Source organism: Branchiostoma belcheri, unplaced genomic scaffold (genome assembly GCF_001625305.1).
Source record: "Branchiostoma belcheri isolate BF01 breed outbred unplaced genomic scaffold, Haploidv18h27 scaffold12, whole genome shotgun sequence".
Lineage (NCBI taxonomy): Eukaryota > Metazoa > Chordata > Leptocardii > Amphioxiformes > Branchiostomatidae > Branchiostoma > Branchiostoma belcheri.
The window spans coordinates 1,371,574-1,386,897 of NW_017802602.1; the positions used below are offsets into that span (position 1 = coordinate 1,371,574).

General features: G+C 41.7%; 1 protein-coding gene across 1 annotated transcript; it reads right to left on the reverse strand.

Annotated features, from left to right (window-relative positions):
* Window positions 1-1,305: 1,305 nt before the first annotated feature.
* On the reverse strand, window positions 1,306-13,661 carry LOC109462757 (2-amino-3-ketobutyrate coenzyme A ligase, mitochondrial-like). The gene is made up of 9 exons (XM_019759339.1): window positions 13,563-13,661; window positions 10,852-11,016; window positions 10,056-10,168; window positions 9,342-9,516; window positions 8,228-8,421; window positions 7,674-7,756; window positions 3,473-3,647; window positions 2,737-2,854; window positions 1,306-2,172 (listed from the first exon to the last, which is right to left on the reverse strand). The coding sequence occupies exons 1-9, from the start codon at window positions 13,659-13,661 to the stop codon at window positions 2,017-2,019; spliced, it is 1,278 nt and encodes a 425-aa protein (XP_019614898.1). The 3' UTR covers window positions 1,306-2,016.
* Window positions 13,662-15,324: the final 1,663 nt, after the last annotated feature.

Consider the following 15,324-nt stretch of genomic DNA (forward strand, 5'->3'; position numbering starts at 1 on the left):
ATTTTTTTTTTGAGCCGGGGGGAGGGCCATGGAAAAAATTTTTTTACCGGACCATTTTGCACCAGCCCTCCCCCCCGGTAAATATCGTACAGTCCCTTAGTTGTGGGTACATGTGTAACTGCAAGCAGAAAAGCTAGTTTCACATGCCACAACACACGATAAAAAAAGAATAGTACATGTAACTTAAAGGGTTTAATCATGTAGAAACATAGCTTGAACTGCCAGTTTTGTGACACAAGTACTTGTCTTTGCAAGGACATTATAATGTCCTTGGTCTTTGGGTTCACTTTTCTTGACTGAATGATTGTCTTCTTTTCCAGAGCACGCCAACGTTCTAGTCAGGAAGGCTTTCGCTGTCGGAGTCCAAATGAAAATCGACACTTCAAATATCATCGCTGATGCCCTGAACATGCTCAGATTGGAGGGATACAATGATTAGGACACCCCTCCTTCCATGTGAACCGTCCCAACTTTACACAGATATCCACAGGACATGGACACTCCCATTCGCCCATGTAGGGGTGTGAGGTTGGTTGAAGGATACAATGATTAGGACACCCCTCCTTCCACTTGGACCATCCCAACTTTACACAGAGATCCACAGGACATGGACACTCCCATTCTCCCATGTAGGGGTGCCGAGATGGTTGAAGGATACAATGATTAGGACACTCCTCCTTCCACGTGGACTGTCCCAACTTTACACAGAGAGCCACAGGACATGGCCACTCCCATTCGCTCATGTAGAGGGTGTGAGGTTGGTTGAAAGATACAACGATTAGGACAACCTTCCTTCAATGTGGACTGTTCCAACTTTACACAGAGAGCCACAGGTCATGGCCACTCCCATTCACCCATGTAGGGGTGGTGAAGATGGTGGAAGGATACACTGCTTACAGCACCCTTTTTTTACATGGATCATCCCAACTTTACACAGAGAACCACAGGACATGGACACTCCCACTTTCCTGTGTAGGGGTGGTGACCATGCTAATACTGGAAGGATGCTATTAGGACACCCCTTTTTCTACGTGGATCATCCCAACTTCACACAGAGAGCCACAGGACATGGATACTCCCACTCTCCTGTGTAGGGGTGGTGAACATGCTGATACTTATAAGAACACCCTTCTTTCTGTATGGATCTTTCAAATCGAAAAAACAACAAAAATTATACATGATTGTATTCTATTATGTCAACGGCTATAGATATTAAATACAAGGTATATTAAACTTAGATGTACAATGTACTAAGAGATGTAAAATAGAAGACACAATAAAGCAGCTATGTACGGAAACTGAAATATTTTCTACCAATTTATTTGATAGGTTGATCATTCAAACAATCTCGGAAGACTGCAAAGTTTGTTTTAAGTACATCGTAGTTTATACATTATACAGCATAATTTCTTGTTTGTCTATGCTGCAGCGTACATTTACAATTTACAGGTTTTCTCACTGAAATGTCGACATTCCTTACTTGATTTCTTTTAATTCCCAGGCATGTGGATTACTAGTAAGTGTTCGCTAAATTAACTTGACTTGCCGATGACAGACACATTGTACCATGATAATAATTGCAGTTCTCTTGTTGAGAAGTATCTGAATGGTCCTATTAAGTTCACAATTCCAGAGAATTGTGCGTAGAATTGTCTTTCAATCAGTGGCATATATTAAGTAGGCGTGCAGACTAACTGCATGTATTATGCTCCAAAAAGGCCACAATTGCACTGATTTTAAAAACAATTCCTCTACACTTTCACATGATATATTTTGATAAGGCCACACCAATTTAATTTGTTGGTTCCCGCTTCATTTTTTTCTGATTTGCAAAAAAAAATTCAGGCTCTGAATCAACTCAAAAATGCTCATATTTTGGCCCCAAAAATTAAAGGAAGTCCCTTCTCTTTTTGAGTTGTTTTTCAATCTATCAATGCAAAATCCGAGAACCAACAAGTTAAATTGGTGTGGCCTATGTTTGGTTTCTATTTTGGCCATCGGGAAAGTTCTCCCTCATTACGAAACCACCCCAAACTGTTTCCCCACGTCGATGAAGGCGTCCACGGTTCGGTCGATGTCCTCAAAGCTGTGCACAGCGGAGATCTGGACACGGATTCGCGCCTTGCCCTTCGGAACCACCGGATAGCTGAAGCCAATCACGTAGATCCCACGCTGCAAATGGGTACGAGAAGTCTGGGTTAGTCACACAATGCTGGTTAAACTAGAAAGGTACATGTAACATTTGCAAAGCAAATACTGTAATGTTTACCTTCACATATGATCTGCTCTCAGACTGTTACTTACTTACAGATTATATATCGTGACAGGAGTCTAAATCCTTCCTGCTATAGAATTGCAACACTAGTTACCATGGTGACAGATGTCTGGTTCAGGTCATTGGCCTTATTTGTTTGGAGGAGAAGTGGAAGAAACAGAGCAAAAACTATATGTCCAAGGAAAACATGAGACGATCAAATTACACTACAATGACTTAACAATTAGAAACTACAGACAGAGTGTTAACTTTATATGTGCAAATACAACCTTATATGAGACGTTCTGCCAAAGTGCTATGCACAATACGGATTTCTTACAGGTGCAGTACCTTCTGCCGATGTGCTGAGTTACCAGCTGGTATATTATCATAACATAAGGGCTCAAAATTCTTTTTCTGCATAGTAGCCTGCAATGGTACAGATAACATTGAAAATAACTTGCACCAAGAAGAAGTTTTACCTTCAGCAGAGCGTCTGACATCTCGGAAGCGAGGCGGGCGTCGCCCAGCATCACCGGGCAGATGGGGTGGTTGTCCCCGGCAATGGTGAACCCCGCAGCCACCATTTTCTCACGGAACCTAGAGGTCAAACAAGAACATAAACTAATAAAGATCACGTAAACTTTCAAGCATCCTATTGTAATGTCGGTAACTTATATTATTTCAGAATCTGTGATTTTCATAATGCTCATTTTGACATATGACAATACATTGGAAATAAAGAACCAACATGATTATTATCTAGTAGTCTCCACCAGACTACATATAACTGTTAAGTTAAACGTTATATGTGCAATTGTATCTGAAAAGGGCACAACACCAGGGCATGTCAGTGGCTCAAAGTTTAGCTGGAACCTCTTTGTCTCTACCATTTGCCATCTTCCTCTCTTACAATTGAAGAAGCAGTCCAGTAGTTAGTGACCCTGCCTCTGGACTATGGGGTTGGGAGTGCATGCTATGTACTGTAAAGGGTCACTGTCCCTAGGACAGGACATTACACTGTGGTCCACTGTTCATTGTGCTTGTCAAAAAGAGCTAGCATATGTATAGGGGACTTAAGCTTGTATACTGAAGCTGTAAATAATGTAATGTTACAAGTACATAGCATTGTCTTCTCTGTCACAACCAGTGAGCAAAAGTAGCTCTTCAGTGACCTAAAACATGATCCAAATCACTTTGAATTTCTTTCTCTCCTACCTTGCTGTGTTCTCGGCCACTTTCCTTGGCAGGTCGGCCTCTCCCTGCATCAGAAGGTCGAACACTTTACTGGCGCAGGCCACCACAGGGGGCGGGAGGGTGTTGGAGAACAGGTAAGGTCGCGACCTCTGTCTCAGCAAGGTCACCAGCTCCTTGGGTCCTGCGGTGTAACCACCTGGAAGAGATGAATATTAGCTTTAAAGTTTACTGAACTTTGAACTTTGGTGCCACTTCAGGATGTCTAGAACCTTCCTGCAACATGATGTAACCTAACACTAGTTACCATGGTGATAGACTGTCTGGCCCAGGTCATTGACCTTTTGTGTTTGGAGAAGAGGAAACTATGCAAAAACAATGTTTTCCTTCGGTTAACATAACTACAATTCTTGTCTTACCCAGATGTTAGAGGCTACAGTACAATAATCTCCAAGCAGATCCTAGGGTGGCAAAAAGACGAGAGTATCAAATTGGCCAGGCTGGGTGACGTATTGGACCCTCTCTGGCCAATGGCCAATTTGATACTGTCTTTTTACTACCCTAGGATCTGCTTGGAGATTAACAGTACAAGCGAAAATCAGTTTGACCTAGTTCTTGCCTGCCATAGCTGTCAATCATTATGCAAATTACCTGTGAGTGACAGGCAGAACGGACTGTACAAAGCAGCCTTTCTTATCAGATAAGGATCTCACATCCTGTTCAATGTGTATACTCAGCACTTAGCCACTACATGTACCTTCATAAGGTGATGCAATAGTCTTAGCCTCCATAGCAGGCTTACAGAACTGGGGGTTTGGTGGTCTTCAGCTGTTTTCTGATTAGCAAAAAACGGGGGTAATTCATCCAGGCCAGCTATGTTGTCTATATGCAATCACAATAGCACATAAAAGCTCCCAAAGACCCTGAAGACCCCCCAAAACCCCAGTTTTTGGCATGCTATATGGAGGCTACTATAGTCTGGACTACATACAATCAACACTGAGTACTCTTCTGTTGATTACATATTATTCAAAAGGAATATGCAAAAGTATAAAAACTTAACATTTTAAGACTGAGCTCAAGTCTCCTGGTTTTCCTTTTAATCACACATTTTGCTGAATTTGATATAAAATTGAATCACAGTCAGGAATTATCAAAAGTCTAAGTTAACATTACTGGTAGTTGGTCAAAGTCCATTTTTCTGTGTATGTACTTGCAAAAAGCTTTCAACAATTGCAATTAGATTAAAAAGTATTTATATGACTCGTATTTTCTGCTATATCTACATAGTACAAAAATTTTAGGTCTGAATTATTTTAATTTCCTTTTGCGTAAATTATGAAAATGTTCTTAAGATTCAGAAATCTGAAGTTGATGCAATCATTGTAAATCTGAATATTAACACATACATTTGTAATACACTCAGGATAGAAATCTAATTGCTGGACACATTCTATTGCAGCTGTTTACCCAACTGGTAACAAAACAAACATGTCTGTTGTTCCAGAGTAAACAGAGAAAGTGGACAAATAATGTTTGAAAATGACAACCAAGTCCCAACAAAAGACACGGGTCTATAGCTACATTATTACATGTAGATAAGGGATCAAAAGCAGGGTGATTTTTTTTCTTTTTGCTTCAGAGAGGGGACTCTAGATCTAGAAGGTTGCCTGGTGTTATACATATAAATTATAATCTTTGTGATACTATAATTACTTATTGACTGGCTCTTGCAGAAAATAATTCTGACAATTACTGTAAAATAAACTGCAGTTTGCAAACCCACCAAAATTTAATACAATATTCTGTCACAGTCAGTGATTTCTGCTGATTTTAAAGTGTACGAAAATTAATTGTGTATAACTAAACTTGTGAGCCAATAGTTGTTCTGACAAAAGTTTATGAAGCCATCAGGAAAAGATCAACCACCTTGAACCTACTACAAAGTGTTTTTCGAAACTTCGTCCGATGCACTATCATGGATTCTTTAGTATTTTTCTATTCACGAAACAACTAAAGAACTTGTTTTGGCCTGGCATATATTGCATCAGCTGTGCAACTTTCTCAGCCAGTAACCACACAGGTGTGTCCGTTGCCATGGTAACACATACATGTGCCGAGGTCGGAGGTTATCACTAATATCAGCCAACAGCTGGGGATGTGTCACCTTTGACCTTTCTGCCTTGTACATGTATGTGTTTGGTAAAATGTCACTCGATAAACAAATATGCCCATGCAGACTACAAAATTAATGTACATGTAGCTAGCAGACAGCGCAGTCCATTATAATAAAATGTCATGTACAAATGTATATTATGATTTATGTCCTACCTGGGCCGCGATTACGTTCGATACGGGTGTTCCGGCCCGTGTGATAACTAGCGGTACGGCCCGGGGGTTCTTACCGCGTACGGCCTGGGCCTTCCAAATGTTCCGTGGAACGATTCGAACACGTTTCGGCCTAACCGCGTACACCGATTTCGAAATTCGAATACAAAATTCGGACGTTGGAATTGATGTTGTCGCATTTTTTTTTGGTTTAGGGACACCAAATTTTCGCTCATTTCGCATTGAAAGGCGCGTTTTCTTGGGTGGGTATGACATAAATAAAATACAACACGGTGTATTCCGCATCACCCTCGGTCCCAGCCCTCCCGCGGTTCGGATCTCCCTCCGGCCTGCGGCCGTCGGGCGATCCGACGCGCGGTCGGGCTGGAACCTCGGGCGATACGGAATACACCATGTTGTATATTATATGTAAATTGTATCTTTGTTATACTGTATATTTTGCCTGACCCTACCTCCTCCCTCATGACCTCAATGAAAAGCAGCCTGTGGGCCGATTTGAGCTCAGGAATGAACAAATGCTACAAAAATGCTCTAAAAGTCTGGCTCACACAATGCTGGTTTAATAATATAAGAGTTATGCTCAAAGGTTGCCTTGATTTTGTACGTTGGCTAATTACACTGTAGTTTAGTCCCCTTAGGCCACACCAATTTAATTTGTTGGTTCTCGGATTTTTTCAGAAAAAAATATGAAGCGACAGGGCGAAAAATAAAAATAAAAACAGGTCTAGGCATCCTATTATAGGCTTAAATGCTATGGAATGAGCCATGAAGTCAACACAAAAGGCTGGGTTAAAATTTAAACATTGAATTTTGAACTTTTAATCAAACCACTGCAATGATAGATGGGAAAACTGTAACAACTAGGAAGAAAAGGACTTTCCTCAACTGTTGGGGGCAAAACATTAGCATTTTTCAGTTGATTCAGGACCAGAATCAATTTTTTCTTTTTTTGCAAATCGGAAAAAAACGAAGAGGCGAATCCGAGAACCAACAAATTAAATTGGTGTGGCCTTACTTTGCAATGTGTAATAACATATTCTCTCTCTCTCTAGGCTCTTATGAAATATTTTCTAAGACGTTAGATATTGATCCGTATATTTGACCTTGCCTAGATCAGTTGTTGCTATTTCTGATGCCAGTTCCTACCTAGATTGACAAAGAGCTAGAGCAGTGGCTTCCTGTTAAATTTGATATAACTATCAGAATATGTATTGATTTTTGCCGGCCCTAAGACTGAATAATAGCCAGCCATCCAGCTGTTGCTTCGCACAAAAGGCATGTGTGCCCAGCTGGCTAAAATTAAACATGAGTTAGGACGTGCTACAGATGTTATATCATTATCAGGGCTCAAAATACTTTTTCTGGTAACACTGAAAATTAGATCCAGATCTATTAGTACACGTAGTATAAACCCAGTACAGGGCAGGTTACTGTATGCACATGTAGATGCAGACGTCAGAAATACAGTGCACAGCTCCAATCTTACCTGAACTGACCTGCATACAAATGTGTGCAGGTGGTATTTCCAGCCCTGTTTGTACATCTACATGTACATGTAGGTATAAGCTGGTGGATTGGGATTGCATCAGACCAGGACCTGTGACAAGTGCTGAACACACAAACTGTTGACTTAGTCCTAACATTTGCAGTGCCCTACAGCCCACTTTGGTGCAACAGAAATTTTGAATTACATTGTACAACATTGTGGTCTTCAAAGTTACATACACACTGTTGGGATATTTTTTTTCAAAGTCATCCCAGCCTTTAGTGTAATGTTTCTCTTAGATGTGCATTTGTAGGCACCCCAAATTTTATCCATTCCCCCATTAATTAACTCTCATATATTCATGCATTCAATGGAAACACAAGTCCTTACCTGCAGCCCCTCCCAATGCCTTGCCCAGAGTAGAGTTGATGATGGTGCATCTCCCATCTACTCCCAGGAACTCTTCTGTTCCCCTGAACATAAACAGTAACAGTCAGATTTGCCCTGATCTGAGGAAGGTGACAGACGGTCACTGAAATGTTGGCTGAAATACTTGGTTGTGTAAAAAGAGTTTTTTCTCTGAGTGATGAAACCAACCTGATGAAACTATTCATGGAACTAGTAAGTAACATTTGCAAAGCAAAGGCCTAAAATTAAATGTTTGCCTTCACATGGTCTGGTCTATCAAACTACTGCTCTGTTTATGCTATAAATTATTACCCATTCATACGTATACATTTTGTGTAATATATGGATATAATATGTGGTGACCAGCCTCTTCAACTCTGTTTTGCTACAAAATGTAACCCAACACCACCCGTTACCATGGTGACAGACGTCTGGTTCAGGTCACTGACCTTATGTGTTTGGAGAAGAGGAAACTGAGCAAAAACAATATGTTTTCCTTCAGTAAACATACAATGTAATAAGAAACAGCGTCTGACCTCCCAGTGGCTCCCAAGAAGCCGGTGGCGTGGCACTCGTCGATGAAGGTCATGGAGTTGTACTTGTCGGCAAGGTCACAGATCTCCCGCAGCGGGGTGACGTTCCCGTCCATGCTGAACACGCCGTCAGTGACGACCAGTCTCATCCGACAGCCCTGTGTCTGCTGCAGGATGGACTCTAGGTCCTGCATGTCCTGGGAGTAGAAGATTATAAAAGTTAAACCATATCAAATTGCAACTAGTGCAATAGCCAAGTGGGTAGATAGAGCCATCTCCAGCCGAGCCATACCAAAGGCGCAGAAGTCGTACCAATATGGTACATAGTGCTTTCTCTGCTTAGTGACAAGGAGTGTGGCAGTTAAACACACACCACTGCTGTAGTGATTGCACAACTGTGTGGCCCAAGAACGGGAGATGGGCACCACATAGTGTGGGAAGGACTTTAATTAACTAACGTTCCCGTCCATGCTGAACACGCCGTCAGTGACGATCAGTCTCATCCGACAGCCCTGTGTCTGCTGCAGGATGGACTCAAGATCCTGCATGTCCTGGGAATTACACAAATTCTCAACATGAGTAGAGGGAAAGAAACAACCTTCCCGCAACCAGACTCCCTTGGCCAATTTTACTCTCTTTTTTTGCAGAATTCTATGATCCATACATTCCCGTAGAAAGGCCTGGTGGAGGCTAGCAGGATAGAATCAAGGTCCTGCATGTCTTGGGAACTATACACAACCTCTCAACATGAGTGGAGTCAGTGGTAGAAATCCTTTTTTTCAGTGTTGTGCAGAACGTCAGAATGTATACCTATGGAATGTCTACCTATGGAACTTTCAAGTAAATTCATGCTATGAGAACTAAACAAATTTCTAGGTTATAACAATTTAAAGTCAACACTTCAACTAGGGTAGTAACATGTAATATTACTCTAAATATGTTTGACTGTCTGTAGTATGATTCATACTAAAATAGTTCAGGAACCAGGGCTGGAAATACTGGGCTCATGCACCTTAGTGCACCCAAATTTGGAACTGTCCACCCAATCTTTTTCTGCTGGTGCACCCAACTACAATATTTTCATAGGTTTAGGTATTCATTCCTCCCCTGGTCTCACCTTGTGTTTGTACCTGAACCTCTGGGCCTTGCACAGTCGGATCCCGTCGATGATCGAGGCGTGGTTGAGCTCGTCTGAGATCACCGCGTCGTCCGGTCCCAACAGGACCTCGAAAATCCCCGCGTTGGCGTCAAAACAGCTGATATACAGGATGGCGTCCTCCCTTCCATGGAATCTAGTTATCATTAGGTGAAGATAAAGAAAAGATACCGGTAAAGCAGTTATCATTTATTGAATTTTAGCTAATAGTTCAATGATTCAGTGAGTATATATTGAGTTTTAAACTTAAGTATTGAGAATTGAGTGAGTGAGTGAACGAGTGAGTGAATGAGTGAGAGTGAATGAGTCAGTGAGTGAATGAGAGTGAATTGAGTGTGTGACAGTGAGTGAGTGAGTAAATAGTTCAATATGACATGAACAATAAAGCACTAATCCAGATGAATGTATTGGCTTCTTTACAAAACAGAAGAAACTGTTCCACATACATGTACATGTACACCTTGACTTCATCTTTCCAGGTAAAAAGAACTCCCAGAGACAAAGAACTAAAACATTGAAGACACATGGTATGATTCTGGCGAGAAAATACAATGTGTCATGTAACTTGTAATGTACTGTCCCCCAAGTTGGGCCAGACCACCTTCAGATATAGGGGTTACAGGATATATCCGGACCAGACCACTGACTGTGGGGGGGAGTTACAGGTGTGCTTACTTTGCTATCTTCTGCTCCAGCTCCCTGTGGATGTCCTGTGTCCCGCAGATGAAGCGAACCGAACTGAGACCTGCTCCATGGGTGTCTAACGCTGTTTTACCGGCTGCTATAACCTGTAACATACATGTAGCAGGGGAATATGTCATAAACAAAATACACAATATGCAATACTGCAATGTAGTTAGTTCTGTACAGAAGAAAAAAGACAACAATCCATACTTTAGGCATAATTTGGAGGGTAGCATATTGGTATGTAAATCTTAGCTGTTGCACTCTTGAATTGGGTGTATTTTGCTGATAGTCTTAGTCTTATGTACTACATTGTATGCAACACTCACAAGATACAAGACTTAGTACACGTACCAGCCAAATACGCCCAATTCATGTAAGACTATATGTTATTCCTTGGCGTCAGTCTTCTTCCCTAGAATTGCTTTGCCCTTCTTAAAGATGTGAGATGTCCAGCCAGCTTGAAATTTTTTTTCCATCATCCCAGCTACAAGTTTATGGTTGGATTTGGAGGGAGAGTGCTCACAATCTATTGGGACAGGGGGCAAATTGTGGATATATCTAACATTCTAAGCCTTTAAAATCACAATTTATTACAGTTTGAGAGGCAAATCAAGAGTGGTTGAGAGTGATCCTTTCGATGTTTTTATATTTTTTCCCAACATTTTTGTCAGTTTTGACTGTCAAGGTTGACGGATTGGTTTACAATTTTTTCCATCACAAGCCACAAAGTTCCTGCAATTGATAGGAAAACGGGTGCTGGCTAGAGCCCTGTGACTTGACTAACCTCAGGATTGGAGGACAGGCCCAGGTAGTTGTTTGCGCAGAAGTTGAGGATGTTCCCCTCGGTCCCCTGCACCGTGATGTTGGCTGCCTGCGGAGAGGTAATCACGCGCTCAGTCTTCCACGTCCCGGCCTGGCGGATACCCTCCAACTCACCACCCAGGATCTCCTACAGGGGCAAAGGGCAAGGGTAAAAGGGCAAGGGTTAATGGGTGATAACACGCTTGGTCTTCCACGTCCCGGCCTGGCGGATACCCTCCAACTCACCCCCCAGGATCTCCTACAGGGGCAAAGGGCAAGGGTAAAAGGGCAAGGGTTAATGGGTGATAACACGCTTGGTCTTCCACGTCCCGGCCTGGCGGATACCCTCCAACTCACCACCCAGGATCTCCTAAAGGGCAAAAGTTTACCCACATTGGCATCAAAACAGCTGATATACAAGGAATCTTAGGTAAAGATAAAGCAGTATTCATTTACTGTACTGCTTTTTTTTCTATTGAGTGAGTCTTAAACTTAGCGAGTGAGCAAGTGAGCAATTGAGTGAGTGTATGTCATTGAGTGACTGAGTGAGTGAATGGCAAGTGGGTGGGTGGGTGGCTGAGTGAGCGAGAGCTCACAAGTGAGTGAGTGAGTGAGTGATCACACGCTCTGTCTTCCACGTCCCGGCCTGGCGGATCCCCTCCAACTCACCACCCAGGATCTCCTACAGGGTAAAAGTTTATTTTTTTATTTACTCATTTAGGCCACACCAATTTAATTTCTTGGTTAACGAATTTGCCACAAAAAAAATTCAGAATCAAAATGCTCATATTTTGCCCTGAACAGTTGAATACAGTCCTTTTCTTCCTAGTTAGTTGTTACATTTATTCCATCTTTCAATGCAGTGGTATCATTAAAAATTCAAAATTCATTGTTTAAATTTTGAACCAGCCTGGTGTGTTGACTTCATGGCTCCTATCGTACCATTTTGGGGCATAAGAGGATGCCTAGGCCTTTTTTTATTTTTATTTTTTTCGCCCACCCGCTCCATTATTTTTATAGAAAAATCCGTTAACCAATTGCAAGAAATTAAATTGGTGTGGCCTTATTGAAATTGTGTAACAATACATGTGGGACACAGGCAGCTGTTGCTGGTGTTGTGTCGATCCCCAAAAACAAATACAGGACAGGACAGTTATTTACTCATTTTCACCTGAGTAAAGTGGGGAAAGTCATGTTAAGTGCCTTTACCAAGGGCACAAGATTTTTTTTTTAATACGCTGTATTTTTATGAAATGATAACAAAAATGTGCAAAGGGCAAGCATCAGACCTTGTGGTTATAGCCTGGAGTCTAGCATAGTTAAGCCCACTCCGCTACAGCCTTGTATACCTAACAATTCATGTAACATCTGTGTCCATAATATCACCAGGGTCCATAGTATCACCACCTTGAGAAACAGTGTGCTTTAAGATATTTTTACTGCAACATACTTTTGGTATGCACTCCTGCACACCTCAAATGTACATACCTAGGGTATGTTGCAGTAAAAATATCTTTAAGCACACTGTTTCTCAAGGTGGCGATATTATGGACCCTGGTGATATTATGGACACAGATGTTAGCCTTGGCCGAGAATTACAAGGCTGGACTCAAGGCTACTGTGGTTTAAGGGTTGTTTGTTTAGAATTTAAAGGGTCTGCATGGGGGTGTATATAATCATGGAGGTTGAAAATTAAGAGGTTAACAACTAGTTTAACTCCACTTTTAGCCCCTGACAACTTCAAAGTCAAACCTTTGCCTTATGGCCTCCTCAGGATTAAAACAAATACCTCATTGAGGTTGTAATGTTAGAGGGCAATCAAGAAGGAAAAGAAGAAATTTCATTTTAAGAGCATCCAAAATTATGCATTAAGGCATAATCTTTGTGATATTGACACATACTGCCCCACATTAACACGAATTTTGAATCAGTATTTCAGACTTTAGGCATTTAAAACTGCAGAAGCCCCAAGATTAGTTCTTTATTTTCTGGGTGGTACCCTTACTACCCTAAAAATCAAATATTACTGAACAACCCCGGTGAACCAAGGTGTTAAAATAAATGCATCAGGAAACGCTTTTAATAAGAAAATCTTTCTTCCTGTATGCGGAGTGTAAACGTGTAATCTATTGTTATAAACTACGTTATCACTCATTCTGTGTGCATATTCTACATCCTTGTTTACACTACGCAAACATGTCATGGTATTTTTCGCTTCAACCTACTGTAATTCACTTTATGTTCACGGTAGCGAAATTTCATGGTCTGAGAAAAATGAACATGTTCACTGAACTATATATTCACAGTGGTGACAGGTGCAGGAAAAAGAAAGTCCAGAAATTATTTGTTAACTGTAATGATTGGTTCACGGTACAGAAGTGACAGTGAAAACAGTGGACATGAAGTATATGCCTTTAACATTTTTATAACAGTGAGTACAATGTGTAAAAGAAAAATAAAGGAATTCTAAATCTCTAAATCTAACAATTAAACTCAAATATGCCATTACCACACCACCAAGCTTTACGAAATAACTGTTGTAAAAATATTTCTGTTAACGTGGCGGTTCTTTCAAAGGGGATCGAAAATATTTATGGGTTAGCGAAAGTGGTTACGAAAATGTGCCCTTATGGACGATCGGTTGACTTTTATGCCTTCAAACTTATGTGGTTGAGCCTTGACAAGTTTTCCTACCTTCATGGAGGCCAGAGCGGACTGGAATCGCCGAGGGGCGAGGAAAATCGGGCTCCGAGTCCGGAGAGTTCGAACTGCAGTCACGTAAAGGGCCGCCATGTTGGACGATATGTAACGTGCAGCCTCGGTTTCGTTTATACCTCAGGTCATTGACCCCATCAATGGTAGCCCCGCCTTCGAACACGCCCACTTTTAAAAAAAACTTTTTTTTAGGGCACACGAAGTTATTTTTAAGGTTTACATCAATTCCGTAATTGCTTTTGGCCTGTCTCCTCCTAAAAAAAAACACTGCGACCTTGTATATTCCTTTCGCGGCCTTTGAGAGAGGGGGGAGGCAGAGAGAGAGAGCGAGAGAGAGAGAGAGCGAGAGAGAGAGAGAGCGAGAGAGAGACACTGAGAGAGATATTGGTGTTGAATATCATACAAACTTCAAATGAGAAGGTAGAGACACGGAGATAGGCAGCTATTATTATGCAGACCTGTAGACTTGCGCCTAAAAGCGCCAAAAGCCTATGTCACACATTCAAGAATATGGTCTCCCAAAGACTAGACGTACCCTCTACCAGGCTCGGAAGGCGGCTGGAAAGAGTAGAGAGATAGCTTGCCGCCGAGGGAGTTGGTCCGCTGGAGGGTACATTTTGCCACACCAAATGTACTCTATCGGACTAACTTCCCCGGCATGTTATCTCTCTATTTGGCCAATTTCTACTTTTTCCAGCCGCCTCCCGAAGCCTGGTAAAGGCTACGTCCAGTCCCCCGGAGGCCAAATTCGTGAATGTGTGACATCGGCTTTAGGCGCTAGATGTTTTGTTTTCTACGAACCAAGCAACAAGGGTGGGTCTGCGTGTCAAGGCAATTGAAAACTCAACAAAAGTTGCCCACCTGGTCGTGGCCAGTGATTGCTATCCTTTGAGGTCCTACCTGATCAACGTAATCAAGTTTTGCTCGGTTTCACATTCCAAGCAACAAGCCAATGACACTCTTTGTTCAGTTAATGAGGAGGTTTGAAATTGGTATCGAGAGGAACAAAAACTCTTATTAAGTTAGACAGTGCAACTGGGTTGCCGGTATACACGTTACGGCCCCAAGACCCTGGCCTCTACCAGGCTTCAGGAGGCGACTGGAAAGAGTAGGAATCGGCACATGATAGAGAGATAACATGCCAAGGAAGTTTGGACGGGTGGAGAGAACAGTTTACCGCTCCAGCAGAGCAACTCGCCTGACATGTTATCTCTCTATTTGGCCGATTTCTGCTCTTTCCAGCCTGTTCCCGAAGCATGGTAGAGGCTACCAGGACACGGGAGTTTTGGTTGGATGACAGTGGGGACAAGTATAGAGACGTATAATGTATAGAGACGTAGACGTATAATTCTCAATAATCGGTAAGTTTGTTGCAAATTTCTGCCCGAAGGCTAACTGCAAATAACAAAAAGAACACTGAAGCAGAGTAAATAAAATTATAATTAAGGTAATTCATGGTCTGCTATGTCTAAAACTATGTCTGACGCGTTTGACTTCTCCTTTGTAACCCATGATAGACCTCTTCCAGAATTTGTGGGTAGTAATCTTAGTAGTACTTTTGGGTAGCAATACACAAGAAATTCAATTCAGAAATTCAGACAAAAACAACAAAGTAATATATTTCACGGAGGTATGAAATATTGTCTTTCATTGGACAATTCTACCAAATCGTCTTTATGTACATAATTTATAACGGTGCACTTCTGACAAAACAGGCATGAAAAATTATTCTAAATTCTGG

Bases quoted from the DNA above. Each gene is read 5' to 3' on its own strand.
- LOC109462757 (XM_019759339.1), bottom strand. From the start codon at position 13,661: ATGGCGGCCCTTTACGTGACTGCAGTTCGAACTCTCCGGACTCGGAGC. The intron at 8,422-9,341 runs GTGAGACCAGGG...TTCTACTCCCAG, and splicing joins GGTTCAGGTACAAACACAAG to GACATGCAGGACCTAGAGTC. The intron at 3,648-7,673 runs GTAAGGACTTGT...CATCTCTTCCAG, and splicing joins GGCATTGGGAGGGGCTGCAG to GTGGTTACACCGCAGGACCC.